Below are 23,959 nucleotides of genomic sequence, written 5' to 3' on the forward strand. Positions count from 1 at the left end.
ATGTTTGTATAGTTTTATATATCTATCTGGTGGTAGAAAATTGAAAGAGTTCATGTCTGATGGCTTCTGTTTTCTCTGTGATATAGAAGGCAAGGTCATTTGTAAGAGGGTGTGAAATGTCAGAAACTTAAAGAGTTCAAAGGAACTGAGGTAGTTGATAGAGTGAAAGTGATGAGTAAAAAGCTATGTAGGTTGCTGGGCGGTTTTGAGGGCCCAGTTGAGATGAGTGAAATGAATTTGTAGGTAATTAGTACGCCCTGTTTGACTTTTTAAATTAGTGTTTGGTGGCTTGAGTACTGGCCAAAAGAAAGTAAGTAGTTGAATTCATACAAGGTTGTGGTTTTTGTCTGTTGAGTGTGACAACGTAAAAGGGTCGGGGAAACTAGGGTTCTGGCAACTCGTGTGGGTGAATTGCCGGACCTGGAGTCTAATCTGTTGAAGAAGGGGACTCGCAGGGAGAGAACGAAGGAGTTCTGGAGGAGTGCTGCACGGAGCAGTGATTGTACTCAACCACACGGTATTGTATGCCTAAAAGTCACTAAAAGACTAGATCTTAGATGTTCTCTCTACAAAGAAGAAATGGTAATTGTGTGATGGGACAGTTAACTCTTTGTTAATCGTATTGCAATATATAAATGTCAAATCACTTTCTGTAACTACAACTTACAGAATGACTTACACAATGTTAGGGGTCAGTTATATCTCCATTAAAAGATGAGAGATACCATAAACTCCTATTGAACTCCTCTCTCTCACGAACCTTCTCCTTCAAGGGCTTCAAAGTGTCTGGGATTTTCACTACTTACAAGATAGTAAATTAGCCTGTTAACTGTTTCATAGATGCTAGCAGATGTGAGACTCCTTGGTCAGAGACCAAGGACTTTATTCCAGCACAGCAAGTAGCCTATCCTGGTGTTAGTTTGTGCTGATTCCCCCATGTTCTTCAGTTCCTGTGGGGTTAACACCAGTAGTGGGCCTAGATAGATGCCACATGTACATCAGATTTGTGTCACAGCCCAGTAACACTGAGCTTGGGGAATGTACCACTTTTATTGTAAGTGGAAGCAAACCTTTTCTGTCTTGTCGGGGAGACATTGTGTCATCCCTTAAGGTTGCTTCTCCAAATACATCCCTGAGAAACAGCTCCGGTGAGAGCGATTAAGGCCTTATAGTTTGGCAGGCCCAGGAAAAATGTGTAGGGATATTCAGGGCCCATGGCCTCTCCCAGAAGTAACCCAGGAGTGGAGAAGTAACCACTTCATAGAGTGGTGGTGATGAGGGAACTGCTTTCTGTCTGTCATTTCTGTTCATGGTACTCCATCCTTTTGGGCACCCAGGCTGGAAAATCTCCTCCATTTGGTACAGATCCTAGTATATCCTGAATAGCTCTTGCTGGCCGTGTTACCTGAAACTGGATTTGCCTCTTGGTGAGTGTTGAGCCAAAAGACAGAAGCCAAAGTAAAGGAAAAGGGAAAGGAAGGGTTTTACTTGCAGTAAGTTAAAGAGAACAGTGGGTTAATCTTTTTTCCCCTCCCCAAAGCAGTGTCTCGCAGAAGGACAAAATTGGGGAGCCTTTAAGCTAAGGGTGCATACGTATTCGTGAAGGAGCCTGGGCGGTAGGGAATACAGCATGGAGATGAGGCAAAAGTCATCCTAAGGTGATGGAGTCCAGGTCAAAGTCACGAGGAACTGTAAAAGCAGAGGCCAGTGTCCTCACCTCTCTGGCTCTGGATGGATGGACTGGTATCTGAGTGCTTGGAGGGTTTAGATCCTGCAAAGATAACTCAAGAGTGTGGGTCAGGTCAGTCTCCTGGCCTGATGTGGCTGGCTGTTCTCACATTCTTTCCCAAGATGTCTAGGGCCCTGAAATGACTTTTTAAGAAAGCTGGGTCTGTTGATCTTTTTTCAGGAACCCCTTACTGTTTCTGCTTACAGCTCTACTGTAGAGAGTCAGTTGTACATGGGTGGCTATTGGGGTGGAAAGGCAGTAGTCGATGGGTAGGTAAGTGGCAGTTTTGAACACCCTGAAACAAATGAGACCTGTGATGGACCTCCTTTTTAGTACATTAGCAACTCATTAAGAGCTTTACACCAGTTTTGCATGCTCAGGATTTTTGGCACTCAGCAAATAAAGAAGCAAAGAATAAAGAACCAGAGTTTTTAGGATTTGGGGGCCAGTGATATCTTCGGAATGGTCCAGCAAGGGTAATTAAGGTTGTGAATTTAAAGAACCTGAATGCTACTTATCTTGTTAGGCAGAATGGTCTTCCAGATTGGCTGTAATCTAACCAGCCTAGTACTCTCTGAGGAACATACTAAATTGTTAAACAGAACTTCATCAAGAAATGGTTAAGCCTTATAATGATCAAAATTTGCTGGACATTTAGATAAACAGAGAGCTGTATTATGGTAGTAAATTGGACATGGATTATTAGAATGATGTCAGTTCTTCTTACTTTGTAGTTTAATACCATTCCAAGCAATCCTAATTAACTTGTTAACTTGATAAAATAAAGTTAACCCTAATAAACAGATACTTGTACTACAGTTGAAGTGAATGAAGGATGACACCAGAAACACATTGTCTCTTTTTGGAATCAGAGTCTCTCCAAGTGGGAATTTGGAGTTGGGGTAGTCACTTGGATCTCTAATTTTGACATGAGGACATAAAAACTGGGTCTTGTGCTTGGAGAAGCAAAGAAGTTATTTTGTAGAAAGAAGAAAACAAATAAAAACAGGACAGGTAGAGGAAAAAATACTACCAGTTTTCAGCTTCGGTTTTTTCCTAAGGTGGTAATGTTCCTGCCTTTGGGTTCTGTGATTCATCCTAAATCCTTAAAATTTTTTTCCTGTATTTATTAAGCTATTTCAGGTTAATTTATTGGAGAGGTGTCTTAGGTGCTAGGAATGTAGCAAAAAAATAAAGCGAACAAAGTTCCCACCTCAAGGAGCTTACATTCTTCTAGGAGAAAACCAACAACAAATAAACAAATACACACTAGATGGTGTTGAGTCATCAGGTGGCCATGCAGGGTAAGGCGGGTGCATATGGGCTGTCAGCAAAGGTCCCTCTGAGGAGGTAACATTTGAGCAAAAGTCAGCAAGCAATGAAAATTTCAGGGGTAAGAGCGTTTCAGGCCAAGGGAAGAGCAGCTGTAAAGACATTGAAACTAGATACTACTTAGTGTGTTCAAAGGACATCAAGAAGCCTTTGGAGTGGCTGGAGCAGAGTGAGGGGCAGTGTGATGGATAAGGTCAGAGAGGTGTGTGTAAGAGTTTGTGTAGGGCTCTGAAGGTCAAGGTAGACTTAGGTTTTCCTCTGAATTGGAGTGGAAAACCTTGTAGGATTCAAAGGAGAAGAAAGACTGGTGTTTTAACAAAGGATGACTCGGTTGCTTTACTTAGGACAGAGGAGGGCAGTAGAAGGGAGCCCAGGTGAGAGATGGTGGTGGCTTAGACCAAAGTAGGCAGAGTGGAGGTAATTGGGTTTAGTCAGGTCCTAGATATTTTTCTGAAGGAAGAACTGACAGGTTGTGCTGATGGGTTACGTGTAGGGTGTGAAAGAAATAAGGATGACTCCCAGGTGTTTGGCTTAAAGGGCTGACAGGACTGACTTTGCATTTACTGAAACAGGGAAGACCTGGGGGTGGAGTGGGGTTCGGCTTTGAAGTATGAACTCTGTGGTGCCTGTTAGACATCTAAATGGGGATAAATAGGTATTACGGGTGCTGTCTGAAGTGTTGTAGATGATTTCTCACTGGACTGTATTCTAGTCCTGATGGTCTGTAAGTTAGGCTTGACTCTTCAACTCAGGATTTCTCTTCCATCCTCCGATCAGGTTCTCCATTGGACCCTTTCAGTGAGTCATCGAGGTCTGTATTTACTAAGTCCGGTTGTTGCCGGATCTTGGAATTGCTAGCTCGCTTGAACTTCTGGAAGGATCAAAGAGAAGTTGTGTGTCAGTAGTTTAAAAAGTAGATTAATGTGTAAATGGAGACCTGAATCTAACCCGCTGGGTTTTTGTTTTTGTTTTTGTTTTTGACAGTTGCTTCCACTTGCTGATTTCTGAGGCACACAAGCAGAAGGATGAGTGAGCTGGAGCAGTTGAGGCAGGAAGCCGAACAGCTACGGAACCAGATCCAGGTAAGAGCGGAGTTTCTTGTTCTGGAATTTTAACACTTCTGTTTAGTACCAGCAATGAATAAAATGTGTTCATTATTGGATCAGTTTACAAATACTAAATGTATGAGTCTTGAAGTGGTCAGTTTGTTTTTATCATACCTCTAAAGTACTCTCTAAAAATCATTCCTAACAAATATCTGCGTGGACTTAGGACCTCTGTGTCCGTAAGAAGTTAATACTCTATATGTAATGACTGTGGAAAGACAAACCTAATTCTTATTTACACACCTGGAATCGTAGCTTGGTTTTTGGTGTCCTGTGATGAGGCAGATATTATCACGTTGCAATACACTAGAAAAATCTGAATCTCTGAAATAATAGATTGCAGAAAAACGTTAAAAATTATTAGTGGCATAATAAACACATATCTGTCATCTTTTACTCTTGGAAATCAACTCAAAACAGCGAAGAACTTAAACAAAAAGAAGTTCATCTAACCATAAAATTAAAAGACCTTTAGAACTTCATGCCAAGAATCGAACAGTAATGCATCAAGATGTGGGAAGGCTGAGAGGGACGGTTTTTGCAAAGTGGCTAGTACTCCCTCAGCAAAAACACCAGTAACCCTCTGGAACAGTGGAAACACGTTTTCCTGGACCAAGAAGACAGAGATAAAAGATGGCATGTCTATTTTCCTTCATGTTTAGGAAGCCTCTTGGTGAGCAGGGTAGAGGAAAGAGACTGGATCGTATCCTTGCTGTGCCTGCTTACTGCAGAGAAAGCAAGGTTTGAAACAGTAGGGGATACACAGAAGAACTTCAGAACAAAGCCAGAAGAATCCCTAATGACTCGGAACACTGCTGGCCGCCCCCTACGGCCCCCTCCCCCTGCCTGTGAACCTTCTTCCGCAAGAGCTGTTTCAGAACTGATCTGATTTGATGACAGAAGAATCGGAAGAAAGAATCAAGCATAGGATCTATACGCGGATATTACAAGAAAAGAGAGGAACAGGAAGAACAAAGGATGGCTGAAGGACACTCACCAAAAAATGTGGATACTGACTGGATTGAAATCCTAACTAACCAAATCTCCTTTCAGGAATTCAAGGATGTGGATGATTAAGATGCAAATAAGAACTCTGAGTTTGATAGTTTAGGTGTCTGACAAAGCTGTCAAAGGAGGGATTTATTTTGCCTGGGATGATGAGGGAAGGCCTCACAGAATAATGTCTGAAGTAGATGTTGCCAACACCAGAATGGATTCTCTGCCACCTCTGCTCGGTGTCACTTGCTGCAGAAGCTGAACAGGACTGACAGACTGGCTGAGTGCATGGTCCCATGAGCATGTCATTTAAAAAAATGTTCTCTGTATACACAAGTTTGGATTTTTCTTTTTCTTTTTTTTTGGATTACATATAAATGAGATCATACGGTATTTGTCTCTGACTTCTTTCACTTAATGCTCACAGTGTCCACCCGTGTTGGAAATGGCAAGATCTTTTCTTTTTATGGCTGGATAATACTCTTGTGCATGTTTATGTACCACCTAGGTTTTCTTCTAGGAGTTTTATGGTTTCAGGTGTTAAATTCAAGTGTTTAATCCATCTTGAGCTTATTTTTGTGTCTGGAGTAAGATAATGGTACAGTTCCATTCTTTTGCTTGTGGTTCTCCAGTTCTCCCAACACCATTTATTAAAGAGACCATCTTTCCCCTGTTGTCATAAATTAATTGACCATACACGCATAGGTGTATTTCTGGGTTCTCTGTTCCATTGATACTTGTGTCCATTTTTATGCTAATACCGTACTGTTTGAAAACTGTGACTTTGTAATGTAGTTTGAAATCCCGAGAGCATGATGCTTCCCGTTTTGTTCTTTTGTCTCAAAATTTCTTTGGCTACTCAGGATCTTCTGTGGTTTCATACAGAGTTTAGGAAGTAGAATGTGTATTTTTGTGGAAAATACCATTCGACTCTTGATAGGAATTGGCTCGCATCTGTAGCTTGCTTTGGGTGGTACGGATTAACAGTATTCTTTCAATCCATGAGCCATAGAACAGCTTTCCATTGATTTTTGTGTCTTCAAGTTTCTTTTGTCTTTGTTTTAATAGTTTTCAGTGTACAGGTCTTTCATCTCCTTGATTAAATTTATCCCTAGGTGTTTTATTCTTTTTGAAGCAGTTGTAAATAGGATTGTTTCTTGATTTCTTTCTGATAGTTTTTAGTGTATAGAAATGATAGTTTTTTTTTTTTTTTTTTTTTAGATCTTGTATGTATTTTGTATGTCTTGCAGCTTTACTGAATTTTTTTTTTTGGTAAGATTCTATTTATTTTGACAGAGAAAGACACAGCGAAAGAGAGGGAACACAAGCAGGGGGAGTGGGAGAAGCAGGCTTCCCGCTAAGCAGGGAGCCTGATGTGGGGCTCAAACCCAGGACCCTGGGATCATGACCTGAGCTGAAAGCAGACGCTTAATGACTGAGCCACCCAGGAGTCCCCTGAATTTATTTCTTTGTGTGTGTGTGTGTGTGTGTGTGTGTGTGTGTGTGGTCTTTAGGGTTTCCTATATATCATACCATGTCATATGCAAATCGTTTTATTTCTTCCTTTCCAGTTTGGATGCCTTTATTCCTTTTTCTTGCCTAATTGCTCTGCTGAGAACTTCCAGTAATATGTTGAATTACAGTGGGGAGAGTGGGTATCCTTGTCTTGTTACTGATGTCAGAGGAAAAGCTTTCAGCTTCTCATTGTTGAGTGTGATGTTAGCTGTGGGCTTGTCATATAGGACCTTTATTATGTTGAGGTACACTTCCTCTATACCCATTTTTTTTAGAGTTTTTCTCATAAATGGATGTTGAATTTTGTGGAATGCCATTCTGCATCTATTGAGATGAGCGTACAGTTTTTATCTTTCATTTTGTTAATGTACTGTATCATTGATTTGTGGATGCTGAGCCATCCTTGCATCCCTGAGATAAGTCTCACTTGATTATGGTGTGATTGTTTCAGTATACTGTTAAATTTGGTTTGCTAATAATTTGTTGAGGATTTTTACATCTGTGTTGATCAGGGATATTGATCTGTAATTTCCTTGTGGTGTCCTTGCCTGGGGTGATTGGCCAAATACATGGTCCCATGCTAATCTCATTAATCCTCTTAGCAACCCTTTAAGGTAGATGGTTTTGCTTTGTTTTATAGCTGAGGAAACAGGTCCTCAGTGAGATGAAATAATCTGCCGAGGCAGCGTGGCTACTAAGTGCCAGCTCCAGGATTCAGGCCAGGTATATATATGTTTTTAAAGATTTTGTTTATTTACCTGAGAGAGTGTGCGTGCATGCACAAGCTGTGGGATTGGGGTGGAGGGAGAAGGAGAAGCAGATCCACTGAGCAAGGAGTCAGATGCCGGGTTGGATCCCAGAACCTTGACCTCATGACCTGAGCCAAAGGCAGACGCTCAACTGACTAAGCCACCCGGGTGCCTCTCAGACCAGGTATATTTTGACGCCAGAGCCTGTGCTCACATCCTCTCTGCAGCCTGTGTTGTTGTCCTCTGAGTCTGGTGGCTGTTCTCTGATGATGCGCCCCTCTGTCCCCCTTCATCGCCCTTTTACAAATGGTTTCCTTTGCCTAGGGTTATACTACCAAGGCTCCAGTTTTTCCTCCCATCGACTCCTATCTGTTGAGTCCCAGTCCTCTGAAAAGCCTCACCAGAGTCCTGTACTTGGATTTAGTCTCCTTTCATTGGAAGGCAGGCTGCATGGCGTGGTAGAAAGTGCATGGGCTTCAGCTCTTCCTAATTCTGTGGCCTTGAACAAGTTTAACTTCTGTGACTCTTGATCTCTTTCCTGTAAGGTGAGAATACCAGTGCCCACTATGTAGGTTTGTGGGGGTCACGTGAAATGACGCGCATAGGACTTACCAGTAAATTACAGCACTTTGGGTTTGTGTTACAGGGTTGACCACAGCTGGCCTCGTTTTATAGTTCCCTGTGCACGTTTGCCTCTGCTGCTTATACTTGAATGGAAAGTTTTGTGTCCTAATCATTCTTCATAGCTCACCAGCATCCCAAACAAAATTGCATAGATGCAGGTGCTCACATTCCTCTCCCATAATTTCAAGTGACCACATGTATGTAAGGTGCCATGTACTGTACTTCTCAGTTTAATCATGTCATGCTGTATTTAAAGGCCCTCCCTTTGTCCCCCTCACTTCTAGAATATATAACCTAACTGTATACTTCACTGTGGTATAAACACATGACATAATAGAAAGGTATGCAATCTTATGCAGTAGGATTTATTTTAAATTTAAAAAATAAAGGAAACATTCTTCTTTTGTAATTGTTATTTGGAGTGAGAAATATGTCACTTTTGCACAAAGATGTCTTATATTTTGGTGGACAATATGGACTTCAGCCTTTAATAGGGAATACTTTTTTTTAAAGATTTCATTTATTTATTTGACAGAGATCAATCACAAGTAGGCAGAGAGGCAGGCAGAGAGAGGGGAAGCAGGCTGTCCGCCGAGCAGGGAGCCCGATGCAGGGCTCGATCCCAGGACCCTGAGCTCATGATCTGAGACGAAGGCAGAGTCTTAACCCACCGAACCTCCCAGGTGCCCAAAATTGGGAATAATTTTATATTCATTTTATAATGAATAAGTGTCCATAAGAGTAAATTCTTCTGCACGTGAATAGAATCTTTGCATGATTTGCAAGTAACTGCTAATTGTATAATGCTTATATTCCAACGTTTTAATTTTATCAATTTGCACTATTCAATAATTCTCACTTACTGTTTAATTGTGCTATTAATATTACAAGCCTGACAAGGCTTGACATTTCTGGCTTGTCTACTGCTATAACTGTGGGCCCAGGATAGTACCTGACACAGATTTTTTTTTTTTATTTGAATGACTGGGTTAAGAAAGGTGACCTAAACAAGGATAGTTCATTTTCACAAAGCTTAAAATCAGAAAACTGTTTCTAGAATTTAGTCTTTAACTCCACCACTTTTGGAACATAGATAGCTCAGGCCATCACCATCATTTCTGGAAATTCTTTTCATTGTAGGAAACTGGACTAAATTATTCTTTGCCAAATGAGGTTTCTCAACCCACAATTTGACTAAGAATGAGAGAATCAAATCATATGTTTGTATAACTGCTTGTGAACATCCTTACATAGAAATAGTCCAAGTGTTACAAATAGGTTGAAAGGGCAGCTAAAAAAGGTCATGTGTTCCATCTAGTCTTCGCTGCAAGCAGGGGCAGGCATTTTTCCCTTGGCTGACTGACACGCTGTCCCTTTGGGGCACTTATTCAGCGACTGTGTGCTTCCTCTTAGCACAGAAGTGTGCTAAGTACAGTAGGGAAAATGTGTTGGAGAGGATAGTACCCTGACCTTTGAGATGAAAAAAATTGTTTAGTAGGAAGAATTGTGCTTCTGATTTCCCCATGTTCTATGAATCCTCTCAGTTTATTGAGAAACTTGATTTAAAACATCTTGTTGCTTATTAAATGTTATTTGTTATATCGATTTGTTTCACTGTTATCTTCTTTTTGATAAGTGCCTTCAGTTTGTGTAAAAATTCAAGTTCTCTTTGAAAGGCTCTCCTAGAATGCTTAAACGTAACAGCTGCTTACATGTAAGGACCTTGCTACTTGCAGATGTGATTCAGTATGAGCCGTTTCCTATTACAGAAATTGTTTTCCTAATGTATCCTATCTTTTCCTCATTGGACCTAAAATATTCCTAATTGCATTTACGCTGTACCCAGATACTAAACATTTTAAAGAAGTGCTATATATTTATAAAAATATTTCCGAAATGACCTGAGTATGCTATAAATATCCTTCCTATCACCTCAACTTCTAAATGCCAGAACAAACCAAATGGGAACTCTGAACCTTTTTGCTGAAGCTTAGTAACAAATATAACTCTGAATACTCTGGGCCTATTAAATCAACCTAGTTCATTTTTACTCATGGGGATTCAGTTTAAAATCTTTTAATCATAAACCAGAAGTATATTTGCACAATAGAATTGAGAGTCCCTAAATGAACCCATATATCTAGGGCCGATTGATTGATTTTTCAGTGAGGATAATAAGACCATTTGAGAGGGAAAAAACAATCTTTTCAACAGATGGTTCGGGGACAACTGGATACCCACATGCTAAAGAATGAATTTGGACTCCTACCTCATATCATTTATAAAAATTAACTGAAAATGATACCTAAATATAAACGGTAAAAGTGTGTTGAAAATTTTAGGGGTGCCTTGGTGGCACTGTCAGGTAAGTGTCCAACTCTTGGTTTTGGCTGGAGTCATGCTCTCAGGGTCCTGGGCTTGAGTCAGCTTGAGAGTCTCTCTCTCTCACCGCCCCTCCCACTTCTGCTGTCTCTGTCTCTCAAATAAATAAAATCTTTAGTTACAAAATTTTTACTTTTTTTAAAAACATAAGCTGTTAACCTTTGTGACCTTGGATTCAGCAGCAGTTTAATATGACACGGAAAGCCCAAGCAACAGAAGAAATAGATAAGTCAGACTTAATTAAAATTAAAAACTTGTGTAAGGACACAATAAAAAAAAAAAGACAACCTACAGAATGGGAGAAAGTATTTGCCAATCATATATCTGATAAGAATCTAGTGTCCAGAATATATAAAGAGCTCCTACAACTCAACAATAATGCAGTTTAAAAAGGGGCAAAAGATTTGGACAATTCTCCAAAGATCTACAGATGGCCAGTAAGCTCATGTACAGATAGATATTCCATGCGAAGAAGATGCTCACCATCACTAATCATTAGGGAAATGCAAATAAGAACTACAGTGAGATACCACTTCACAGCCATGAAAATGGCTAATAAAAATAATAATAAAGATAACAGTGTGGGTGAGGGTGTGAAGAAATTGGAAAGCTCATACATTCCTGGTGGGAGTGTAAAATGGTACAGCTGTTGTGAAGAAAACAACTTGACACTTGATTAAAGAGTTAATTGTAGAGTTACACATCACTCACCACTCCTAGGTATATACCCAGGAGAACTGAAAATGTGGATGCACAACTCACATGGGTGTTCACAGCCTCATTATTCACAAAAGCCAAAAAGTGGAAAGAAATTAAATGTCCATCAGTTAATGGATAAACAGCATGATCCTTTCAAATAGTGGAATATTACTGAGCCATAAGAAGAAATGGAATACTGACATTTGCTGCAACATGGATGGACCCTGAAAACCTACATTAAGTGAAAAGCCAGACACAAAATGTCCTATTAAAAGATTCCATGTATGGAAATGTCCAGATTGGGCAAATCCATAGTAAAAAAAAAGTGAACTAGTGATTACCAGGGAATGAGGGGTTTGGGGGGTATTGGGATTTTTTTGTACCTTTGTTTCTTCTTCTAACTTTTCTTTTTTAATGGTAACTGTTCTGGAATTAGTGGTGGTGGTTTCACAAAGTTATGAATGTACTGACCACTGAATTTTAAATAAAGACTATGTGGTACAGTGAAGGGTGTATTTGAAGTCTATGTTTTCAATGAAAATAGTATTTTAAGTCCTATCCAGAGATTTCCATGTTTAAATGTATTATAATCTTCTTTCTTTACTTCAGGATGCTAGGAAAGCATGTAATGATGCAACGCTTATTCAGGTAAAGTTATTTTTCTCTCCATTCATTTTAGTAATTCACATGAAAGAGCTTGATGTGGATGCAAATGATATTCAGATGGTTTTTATTAGTATTTATTTATTTATTTATTTATTTATTTTTAAGATTTTTTATTTACTTATTTGACAGACAGAGATCACAAGTAGGCAGAGAGGCAGGCAGAGAGAGAGGAGGAAGCAGGCTCCCTGCTGAGCAGAGAGCCCGATGCGGGGCTTGATCCCAGGATGCTGGGATCATGACCTGAGCCGAAGGCAGAGGCTTTAACCCACTGAGCCACCCAGGCGCCCCGGTTTTTATTAGTATTTAATAGAAAAAAGTGAGCTCTGTATTTAAAAATACTATAATTTGCCAGATGCTGTACATGTGCTTTTTATTTTTTTTTAGATTTTTTTTTAAAGATTTTATTTATTTATTTGACAGAGAGAGATCATAAGTAGGCAGAGAGTCAAGCGGGGTTGGGGGGGGAGGGGGAAGCAGGCTCCCTGCTGAGCAGAGAACCCTGTACTGAGCCACCCAGGTGCCCTGTACATGTGCTTTTTAAAGCATGGGTGTTTAAATAGAAGACTCTAGGGGGAAAAATATGTAGATTCGTTTGTATTTTTTTAGGTAACTTCTGATTCATTTTGATATGCGCTGATTATACTTTTTTTTTACATCAACTCTTAGGAAGGTTTCATTAGTTTAACTAATATTGATAATTCTTACTAAGGAAATATTTTATGTGCTCTACTAGAGCTTGCTTTCTTATAAACAGTTAAAAGTATCCATGTTTTACTCTTTGATCATCTACTATTTGATTTTTATCTGTGGCTTTTTTTTCCCTAAAGTTGGAAGGTATGTCTATTCTTAAAAGTTAATAGTCTATGATAAATATTCTCACTGGAAGGTGCGCAAATAGCAACATTCAAAGTCCCTTTTTCTTCAACTTACTGATCCTGTAATGGCTCTGGAATTATTTAAAGTACCTTCAATTGCTATAAAGTTGTCTTCTGTCTTATGCCTATTATTTCTGCTTTATTGTCTGAGGTATGTCTAAGTTGTAAAAAATGACATTCTTGTTTTCTAAAGATCACATCAAATATGGATTCTGTGGGCCGAATACAAATGCGAACGAGACGTACGTTGAGGGGTCACCTAGCTAAGATCTATGCTATGCACTGGGGATATGATTCAAGGTTTGTACCTGCATTTTTTTTTTTTTTTAAGAGATATGGAGAGACAGTGGTAGGAGAAAGGTGGGGAGAGGAGAGAGAATCTCAAGCACACTCTGCACTGAACATGGAGCCCAGGGCAGGGATCAGTCTGGGATCATTACCTTAGCCAAAGGCAGACGTCTAACCGCCTAACCAACTGAGTCACCCAGGTGCCTGCGCCAGCTGAATTTTAAAGAATGTATTTCAGGGTGCGTGGGTGGCTCAGGGAGTTAAGTGTCCAACTCTTTTTTTTTTTTTTTAAAGGAGTTTTTTTGTTTGTTTGTTTTTGTTTTTTGTTTTTGTTTTTTTTTTTTAAAGATTTATTTATTTATTTGACAGAGGGAGATTACAAGTAGGCAGAGAAGCAGGCAGAGGGAGAGAGGAGGAAGCGGGCTCCCCGCTGAGCAGAGAGCCCGATGCAGGGCTCGATCCCGGGACCCTGGGATCATGACCTGAGCCGAAAGCAGAGGCTTTAACCCACTGAGCCACCCAGGCGCCCCAGTGTCCAACTCTTGATCTCAGTTCAGCTCTTGATCTCAGGATTGTGAGCTCAAGAAAATTGTTGCCGCTGCTACATAAATTCCTGCTAATGTCATTTACCTATAGGGAAGGGATCCAGATGGCTTGGTGACAGGGTGGGGAAGGTGACTTTTTTTCCCCACTGGATAGCTTTTTAAAAGATTTTAATTATTTATTTGACAGACAGAGATCACGAGTAGGCAGAGAGGCAGGCAGAGAGAAGAAGGGAACCAGGCTCCCTGCTGAGCAGAGAGCCTGATGTGGGGCTCCATCCCAGGACCCTGGGACCATGACCCGAGCCGAAGTCGGAGGCTTTAACCCACTGAGCCACCCAGGTGCCCCTGGATAGCTTTTTTATATCTTTTGAATTTTATATCCTAGTGAAAATGTCCAAAGCAAAACAAAAAATTTCAGTTAACTAATAGTTTAGTTAAGAGTTCATATTTAGCCAGCAAACAAAGCTCTTTGCTGTTCAAGCCCAGTCCACTTTTCTCAGCTGTTACACCCATTTCTCACACATTCTGTGCAGGTGGAAAATTCACAGTTCCTGAAACACATGCTGTATTTTTCTCCTTGTCAGTGAACATACCCTCCTCACAGAATATGGACTTCTACCGTTAGCTTACAGGATTCCATTTTTCAGTATGCGTTCTTTTTGGCAAGACTCAACACGACTCAACAACAGCATTGATTTTATACCACACCTCTGACAATTTTCACTTACTTAACTTACTGTAAACTTGTTGTAAATACCTTCTCTCTGCCAGATGGTAGAGGCCTCAAAGGCAGGAGGCATATCCTGCATCATATCCAAAAAGGCTGCCTTGCCTTCACAGGCTCTCAGTTCAGATTTTTAGGTGGAGTGAAATACGGTTTTAGGGTTATATATACTCTGTTGTCATTAAGCCTAAGTCAGTAAATAATTAACCAGTCAGCTATTAGCTATCAGAATCTTGAATAAGAACTAGAATGTTGTCACCATAAAAAGTTGAATTATAACCAGAGACATTTTTAGTAAAAATGTTTAAATTTAGTAAAATGTTTAAATTTTGCTAAATTCTGTGTCCTACTGAAAACTTTTGGCATGCAGAAAAAAATTCATTTTTTTAAGTTGGGAATATAATTTTCTGGTAACAAGTTTTTAATTAGAAAAATATTTTTTTCTTAACTATTCTATAGTAATGCAGTGTATGACTAATTTAAGCTACTTTTTTCCTCTAAGTGTCAAATTATTTTTGTGTTTCTTCCTCTAGGCTACTAGTCAGCGCTTCCCAAGATGGAAAATTAATTATTTGGGATAGCTATACAACAAACAAGGTAGGATATCTTAGTCATTCTCTTTAATCTTTTATTTGGTCTGGTGTCCACCAGTGCTTTCCTTTATTCAGTTATTCCAAACTTAAATTTCCTTCAAAGATAAAATTACTCCATTTATTTTACTCTAGATCCTCTGGGCCTAGTATTTGCTTTTAATAATTAAGCCCTTTTATGTTCCAAAGGACAGTGGTAGCACTATCATTCAGTGTATTTTACTTGAGTCTCCTACTTTGTATTTTAGTATTAGAAAAGGGTGTGCATCAGTTTTACACATGGATTCTTTATTTTTTTAAAGTTTTATTTATTTAAGTATACTCTGCATTCAGCGTGGGGCTCAGACTCACAACCTTGAGATCAGGAGTCCCAAGCTCTTATGAATGAGTTAGCCAGGTGCTCCTATAAATGATTTTTTTTTAATTGCCCATTTCCTAGTGGGCTACGACCCTGAGGTTTTTATTTCTAGTTGTGGGTAAGCCACTTTGCTACTGTGAGGGTTTTCTTGGATCCACTGATTTGTGTTTCTGGCTTGCTCAGGAGATACAGAAGCTTGGAGGCAAATTACAACTTTTCCCCATCTTGGCAAAACCCAGTGGGTCCTCCTAATGTGTCCACTGGAAGGAATCCTTGATGTCAAAGGGTTGAGTGGCAGTGGAAAAGCTTCCACTCAAGAAACTTACAAGAAACTTTTGTGTATTTCTATCACTATTTTTATTAAAGATTTAAAAGTACTGTTTTATGAAGTAAACAATAACTTCAGCCTGAGATTTTAAAGCTAGCTAAGACAGATTTATAAGTTTTTCTACATTAGTTGGCCCATCCAGCATGTCTTTCAGCCATATTTTCCTAGAACAAAAGTAGTTTTTAAAATATTTTAGGTTTAAGCAAGAGCATAATAGGATTCAACCAGTGTGTTCATTCTCTGGACCATTTAGCCTTGCTTTTCCCATACACCTTGGGTTTTGTCACCTACTTGCAAATGATTGCTATTGGGTAATAAGGCACAGCAAACTATTGCCATTTTTAAAATTTCGGTGCAGAGTGTATATCCAACTATTAGAAGGACACAGTGCCATCTCTCTCTCTCTAAGATTTATTCGAGTGAAAGAGCACATACCAGGGGGAGAGGCAGAAAGGAGAGGGAGAAGCAGACTCCCCACTGAGCAGAGCTCATGGCGGGCTCCCTGGACCCCGGGGTCATGACCTGAGCCGAAGGCAAACGCTTAACCAACTGAGCCACCCAGGTGCCCCCACAGCGCCATCTCTTCATAGGAGAACCATTTTATTTTTTAATTTTTTATGGAAGAACCATTTTAATTGGCTCTGATACTTACATTGTTTAGTGTCATATTGGAGGAAATTCCTCTTTTGACTACTGTTGCCAGAACAAAGAATTTTAGTCAGTTCTTTAACATTTGCATTTAATGTTTTGAATGGATGTATTTATTAGCATTGAAACATTCTACATCCTTCTATTAAAATAATTTCTGAAAAAGAACACTTAAATCCAAATGAGTTGGTGATATATGCTAATGTGCCTGTTAGTTTTTCTGTATTATTAGTATTTTATTTTTCATTGTTCATTTAAACCATTGCATTTTTAATTTGGCTTATTTTTAGTTAGATGCATTTAATTTTTAGTCATATTTGCTTCATTGTAAATCGGTTTGAAAAATGGACGGTTTTTGTAATCTTAGTAATAGTTTCTGTGTTATATTTGTTGTACAGATGCATGCTATTCCTTTGAGATCTTCCTGGGTGATGACCTGTGCCTACGCTCCGTCTGGTAATTACGTCGCGTGTGGAGGGCTGGACAACATCTGCTCTATATATAATTTAAAAACCAGAGAGGGAAACGTGAGAGTGAGCCGGGAGTTACCGGGTCACACAGGTGAGCTGCACTAGATACTGTCCTTTCCTACCAAATAGGAGGACTCCTGAGTGAGCCAGTGAGCTAGAATGTGTGGCAAATTGTGCTCAGCTGCTGAAGGTTGAGTGTTTATCAAGTGAGAGTAAAAATGACTATGAATCAGCAAAGCACCAACTTTAAAGGTCTACAAGTGATGAGTGTAACCTTATTTTTCTTTCAAAAATAACACTTTTATGAAAACGACAGATCGATTACAAAAGATTCAAACAGTAAACCCCACAAATACAGGGGTGCTTGGGTGGTCAGTCATTTAAGTGTCTGACTCTTGATTTTGGCTCAGGTCATGTTCTGAGGGTTGTGAGTTCAAGCCCCGTGTTGGGCTCCATGCTTGCCATGGAGCCTATTTTAAAAAAAACAAAAAACATAATTCTCTGTTTTCTCTGCCACCATATAACAGTTATGGGATTTTGGCATCTAAGTTACATAACTGAAAGGGTGTATTAGATACATAGTGAAAAATACTTCATAAATGTGAGAGTACATTGCTTGATTTGCCAGGGTGCACACCATAGAGTGTATTTGGTTTTCAGTGTTAATAAGGAATTTATTGCCGCTCATCAGGCTTCTGCCTCTCTGAATTCTTGGTAGTACTATTTGATGATGCTTTTCATAAAAACCTCTAATATCCTTTCCCTGCCATTTCCATATTTGGAAACACTGGTAAATTCTGAGCATTCAGGTGACCGTTTTCCATGAAACCGTCGCTGAGGTTGTTGTAATTTCTCACAGTATTACTAGAGGATTTCCCAGTGCACCAAACCCAGTCTGCCATAGATGATAGAGATTTGTGTAAAGGAATATCTCTCTTCGGTAATCATAGTAGGCAGAAGGGAACTGTGTCCTAAGTTTGTCATTTCTGGAGTGTCTAACAGGATATGCCATCAAACATAGTAATTACCTGAGAATTTGCTGATAAAATTGAATTGAGTTGCAGACAGCATAGAACTGGAAGTAAAACCATAGGTTATGCCAACAAATGTATGTTACCTACGTATTGGGTTTTAAAAAATGTGTATTAGTATTTCACATGGTAATTGGGTTATTCTGTTTAGTTAACCTAAGATGTGTTCCTCTCCATGCTATAGGCTACTTGTCCTGCTGCCGATTTTTAGATGACAGCCAGATCGTTACAAGTTCAGGAGACACAACTTGGTAAGTGTGGTCCACATGAACACTGATTTGGGGATTGAGGGTGGTAGCTGGAACTAACATAAGGAAAGATCTGATAGCTATTATTTTAATTTACGTTTAATTACAGTGCTTTGTGGGACATCGAAACTGCCCAGCAGACCACCACTTTCACTGGGCATTCTGGAGATGTGATGAGTCTTTCCCTGAGTCCTGACATGAGGACTTTTGTTTCTGGTGCTTGTGATGCTTCTTCCAAATTGTGGGATATTCGAGATGGAATGTGCAGACAGTCTTTTACTGGACATGTGTCAGATATCAATGCTGTCAGTGTAAGTAAATAGCATTTCTAAGGAAACTGTATTGTGGATATAAACTGTTGAAATCTGTAACATGGTTATAACAACAAAAACCCCAAACAGGTAACTACAGATAGATTAAGCCAGGTAAGTACTCCGTGTATATGAGCATGAACTAGTCATATGTGGTTTTTACTGTCCTGTGTAGGTCAAATGCTAAACTGTTAAAAATGACTAGAATTTCCAAAAGTACTATGAATGCAAATGCTTTTGTGTATAAGACACTCCTCATTTTGGAAGAAGATGTATTTGGGGAAAAAATTGTTTCCTTTTTATTCACATATAATAACAAAGAAAGCCGTTTTTGGGGGGTGCCTGGGTGGCTCAGTGAGTTAAAGCCTCTGCCTTCGGCTGAGGTCATGATCCCAGGGTCCTGGGATTGAGCCCCACATCAGGCTCTCTGCTCAGCGGGGAGCCTCCTTCCCTTCCTCTCTCTCTGCCTGCCTCTCCACCTACTTGTGATCTCTGTCAAATAAATAAATGAATAAAATCTTTTAAAAAAATGAAAGCCATTTTTTTATAATTTTGTTGAACATCTGAGAAAGTAAAAGTGGTAGAAGATCACTTAAAAGTAGATTGCTATAAACTGTAGATGTATACCACAAATTTTCTCGGCAACCACAAAACGATAGCAAAAACCAAAAACCCACAAAAATGTTACTAAAAAACCAAGACACGATATTTAAAAATTCAAAATTTTTTTTAAAAACTCAAAAAAGGTAGAAAAAGAACAAAGAATAGGACAAAAGGCAAAGAATTTAAACCTAATCATGTCAATACAATGACCATATAAAATGTAAATGGTCTAAACAATAAAGACAGAAACAGGACTCTTTTTTTTTTTAAGATTTGAGCGAGTGAGCGAGCAAGCACAAGTAGGGGAGGGGAAGGGGCAGCGGGAGAGAAGCAGACTCGCTGCTGAGCAGGGAGCCCAATGCGGGACTCGATCCCAAGACCGAACCCTTATTATTTGGCCAGCCTGCTTAGAATAGAATTTTAGAGCAGGTATACCTAATCTTCTCCATCTCTATCTTCTGTCACCTCTCTCAGGTTGATGGTATTCTGTTTTCCTAATCTTGCTTCATCTCAGGGATGAATGGAGTTTATTAAATGCTTTCTCTTCATCTCTTGAGAAGATCATGTGGTTTTTGCTTTTAGTCTGTTAGTGAATTCACATTGATTTTTTTCCCCCTAATATTAACCCAACCCTGTATTTCTGGGACAAATCATACTTGGTCATCATACATAATTGTTTTTATATATTACCTTTGATTTATAAAAGTTTTTATGAAGTTTTACAGCCATATTCATAAAAGTTCTATTTTTCCCGTTCTTCAAATTTTTTTTCTGGTTTTGTATCAGACTAATGCTGGCCTTGTAGGCAGAGTTGGGGACCATTCCCTCCACTTCAGTTGTCCGGGACAGTTTGTGTAGAATTGGGCTTACTTCTTCCTTAAATGGTTTATTTTGTTTGTTTGTTTTTGTTTTGTTCTTTGTTTTTGTTTCTTTTTAAAAAGATTTTATTTATTTAATAAATAAATAGAGTACAGAAGCAGGGGAAGCCGCAGGCTCCCCGTTCCCCCAGTAAGGACCCTGAGATCATGACCTGAGAGCTGAAGGCAGACAGACACTCAACTGACTGAGCCACACAGGCATCCCAGATGTTTGGTTTAATTTCTCTGTGAAAGCTCTCTGGGAGAGTTTTCTTTGTGAGAAGAGATTTAACTACGAATTTAATGTCTTACTTAGATATAGACCTGTTGAGGATCATCCATTTATCCATCAAGTCCTAACCCCCACTACCTCAGGGTGTGTGACCTTATTTGAAAATAGGGTTGTTGCAGATGTGATTAGCTGAGCCATACCAGATTGGAGGTCTTCTAATCCAAGATGACCAGTGTTCTTAGAAAAAGGGGAAAGCTCCAGACCAACAAGCAGAGAAGGTTAACAGTATGGAGTCCTAGGGAAAAGACTGCCAGCCACAGCCCTTAGACACCTTGACTTTAGGCTTGCAGCCTCTAAAACTGCGAGACGTTAAATTTCTGCTGTGTAAACTGTGCTGCTGTGAGAACTTAAATTTCTGCTGTGTAAGCTACGCTGTTTGTGGTGCTTCGTTACACAGTAGTCCTAGCAAATGAATACATTTGTAGAGGTTTATCTGTTTTCTTTATCTTCTCAAAGAACAATCTTTTGGTTTGAGTGATTTGCTCGATTTTTGTTTTATCTAATCGATTTTTCACTCGATTATTTCTTGGCTGTGTAGTTGGGTGTCATTTTCTTTTCCTAGGTGTGTAAGGTAGAAGTTGAAACCATTGATTGGAAACTTTTTATTTTTAAATATTGAAGCTTAAAGTGGTAAATTTCTAAACATTGCTTTTGGTGCATCCTACAGATTTGGATGTTGCTGTGTTTTCATTTTCGTTTAGTTAAAAATTTTTTATAATTTTGATCTCCTTGACTCATGAGGTTTTTAGAAGTATGTCATACAGTTTTCAAATATATGGAGATTTTCTAGATATTTTTATTTTTGTTTTTAATTGTATTATGGTCCATGAATACTCTTTGTGTGATTTATAGGATTCTAAACTTGAGATTTGTTTTATGGTCCAGAAAATGGTCGGACCTAGTCATTGTTTTGCACTTGGAAATAATCTCTGTTCTGCTGTTACTGGATGGAGAGTTCCACCGATAACAATTATCTCAAGTTGGCTAATAGAATTATTCAGGTCTCCTGTATCCTTACTGATACTCAGTTCTTTCTGTTATTGAGAGAGAACTTTTGAAATCTCTATTTGTGTATTTGTTCATTTTTCCTTGTAATAGTTTTTGCTTCAATGAGTATTTGAAAGCATAAACCTTTAGGATTATTGTGGTCTCTTGGTCGGTTGATTTATCATTATGAAATGTCCCTCTTTATCCCTGGTAATACTATTTATTCTGAAATTTTTGTGTGATGTTAATAGAACTACCCCAGCTTTCTTTTGACTAGTCTTAGCATAGGCATTTCTTTTTCCTTGCTTTTGCTTGCTGTTTATATTTTTATATCCAAAGTGATTTTCTTATAGGGCAGTAGTTGGGTCTAAAGAGTCCAATTTCGGGGTGCCTGCGTGCCTTGGTTAGTTAAGCATTGGCCTTTGGCTCAGGTCATAATCCCAGGGTCCTGGGATCAAGTCCTGCATCGGGCTCCCTGCTCAGCAGCAAGTCTGCTTCTCTCCTGTTGCCCCTTCCCCTCCCCTACTTGTGCTTGCTTGCTCACTTGCTCACATCTTCCAAAAAAAAAAAAAAAAAAAAAGAGTCCTGTTTCTGTCTTTATTGTTTAGACCATTTACATTTCATATGGTCATTGTATTGACATGATTAGGTTTAAATCCACCATCTTGCTCTTTGCCTTTTGTCCTGTCTATTCTTTGTTCTTTTTCTACCTTTTTTGAGTTTTTAAAAAATTTTTGAATTTTTAAATATCACGTCTTGGTTTTTTAGCAACATTTTTGTTGGGTTTTGGTTTTTGCTGTTGTTGTTTTATGGTTGCCGAGAAAATTTGTGGTATACATCTACAGTTTATAGCAATCTACTTTTAAGTGATTTTCTACCACTTTTTCATATAAGTAAAAACCTTTCACCTGGATTCTCCCACTTCTCCCCCACCTCCCCTGCCCGCCTTTGTGCAGTTGTTCTACATTTTCCTTTCATAAGTCTTAGACCCTACAATACACTGATATTATTGTTGCTTTCAAGTGCTGATGCTCCTTTAGGGAGATTTTAAAAATAAAGTCTTTACGTTTATTAACATAGTTACCATTTTCTGTGCTCCTCATCCTTTTGTTTATAGATTCAGATTTTCACCTGCTTTTCTTCTTGAAGGGCTTCCTTTAATGTATCTTATAATGCAAATCTGTTAATGTCCTTCAGATTTTATATATTCAAAACATTTTTTATTTTGCCCTCATTTTTGAAAAACACTTTCACTGTGTTTTTTTTTCTTCTGTTGATATTCTGAAGATGTTATTCCACTGTCTTCTGGTTTATGTTGGTACTGATGTGAGATGTGCTGTCATGCTTATATTTGGTCTCTACACAGTGTGTCCTTTGTTTTCCTCTGCCTACTTTTAATATTTTCTGATTTTTTTCCTTATTCTTTTTTTTTTGGAAAGCCCCTCCCTTTATCCCTAAAGATTTTATCCATTTATTTCAGAGAGAAACCAGGTTGAGCTCAGGCATGGGAAAGGGACAGAGGGAGAGGGGGAGAGAGATTCTCAAGCACACTCGGTGCTGGGCATGGAACCTGACGCAGGGCTTGAACCCACAACCCCAAGACCATGAGCTGAGCTGAAACCAAGAGTGAGTGGCTGAACCAGCTGAACCACCCAGGTGTCCTTTCTCTTTGTTTTTTAAGCAACTTGATTATGATGTGTCTTTGTGTAATTTTCTTCCTATTTCTTATGTCTGGAACTGTGGATTATAGTCTTCATCAAATTTGAAATTTTCAGCCATTATCATTAAAATATATTTTTGTCTCTTCTCCCCTGAGGACTCCAAATCCACATATATTAAGACACCTGAAGTGTTCCCACAGTTCACTCATGCTGTGTTCATTTTATTTTTCAGTCTTGTTCCTCGCTGTATTTCACTCTAGATAGTTGCTGTTGCTACATCTTCCAGCTCACTACCCTTCTTCTGCAGTGTCTCATCTGCCATTAAACCCATATAGTGTCCTTTTTAATCTCGGGCACCTTGTCTGTTAAGTCTATCATCTGTGATGTTTTGGGGGTTTGTGTCAGCTGAATGATTCCCCCCCTCCTGATCATGGGTCCTATTTTCTTGCTTTTGCATGTCTCATTTTCATAAGATGTGATGCCACACATTGTAAATTTTACCGTGCTGGGTGCTGGATAATTTTGTATTTATATAAATGCTATTTAGCTTTGTTCTAGGGCATAGTTATCTGGAAATAATTTGATCCTTTCACGTCTTACATTTCAGTTTTGTTAGGTGGCACCAGAGCAGCACCTTATGTATGTTTGTTTATCCCACCCTTGGTGGGATTTTCCCTCTTGCTAGGGTTTTCCTTAGCAAGAGGTTTTCCCTCTTTCTAGGAGGGACAGACATTATTCCTGGGCCTGGGTGAGCCTCAGCTTGTTTCTGGTTATCTTTATGGGTGTTTCCTCTGCTTGAGTAGTTTCCTCACACACCTGTGATCAGTGCTCAGCTGAATACTTGAGGGGTCCCTTATCATCTCCTGACTTTACCATCTACCAAGGGTTGTCCTGTCTGGTGCTGTGGCCTGTGAACTCTAGCCTTGGACTCCCTGGATTCCCATCTCTTGTCTTCTCAACTCTGGGATGCTAGTGGGCTCCATTTGGGTTCCCCTTCTGAGTACCATGACCTATAACCTTTCTCCAGGCAGGAAGTTGGGGCAGTTACGGGGCTTGCCGCATCTGTGTCACGTCTCTCAGGGACCACTCTCCTTTGTTGACTGATATCCAGTGTCATTAGAACCATGTTTCTTTCTCTTTTTTTTTTTTTTAAGATTTTATTTATTAAAAAAAAAAAGGTTTTATTTATTTGACAGAGTACAAGCAGGAGTAGCAGCAGGCAGAGGGAGAAGCAGACTCCCCACTGAGCAGGGAGCCCCATGTGGGGCTTGATCCCAAGACCCCGGGATCACGACCCAAGCAGAAGGCAGATGCTTAACTGACCGAGCCACCCAGGCACCCCTAA

The 23,959-nt window shown here is 39.3% G+C and overlaps 1 protein-coding gene across 1 annotated transcript in view; it reads left to right on the forward strand.

The window, feature by feature from the left end:
- The window catches only part of GNB4 (G protein subunit beta 4), a 55,307-nt gene that overhangs the window by 22,124 nt on the left and 9,224 nt on the right, over nucleotides 1-23,959 (forward strand). Inside the window, exons 2-8 of the mRNA XM_080831407.1 lie at nucleotides 4,046-4,143; nucleotides 11,742-11,780; nucleotides 12,867-12,973; nucleotides 14,764-14,827; nucleotides 16,553-16,715; nucleotides 17,840-17,906; nucleotides 18,013-18,214. Of these exons, the coding sequence (XP_080687533.1) occupies nucleotides 4,087-4,143; nucleotides 11,742-11,780; nucleotides 12,867-12,973; nucleotides 14,764-14,827; nucleotides 16,553-16,715; nucleotides 17,840-17,906; nucleotides 18,013-18,214 (699 nt within the window). The 5' untranslated portion in view covers nucleotides 4,046-4,086. The remainder of the gene's footprint in view (nucleotides 1-4,045; nucleotides 4,144-11,741; nucleotides 11,781-12,866; nucleotides 12,974-14,763; nucleotides 14,828-16,552; nucleotides 16,716-17,839; nucleotides 17,907-18,012; nucleotides 18,215-23,959) is intronic.

Source organism: Martes martes, assembly GCF_963455335.1.
Source record: "Martes martes genome assembly, contig: scaffold_165, whole genome shotgun sequence".
NCBI lineage: Eukaryota > Metazoa > Chordata > Mammalia > Carnivora > Mustelidae > Martes > Martes martes.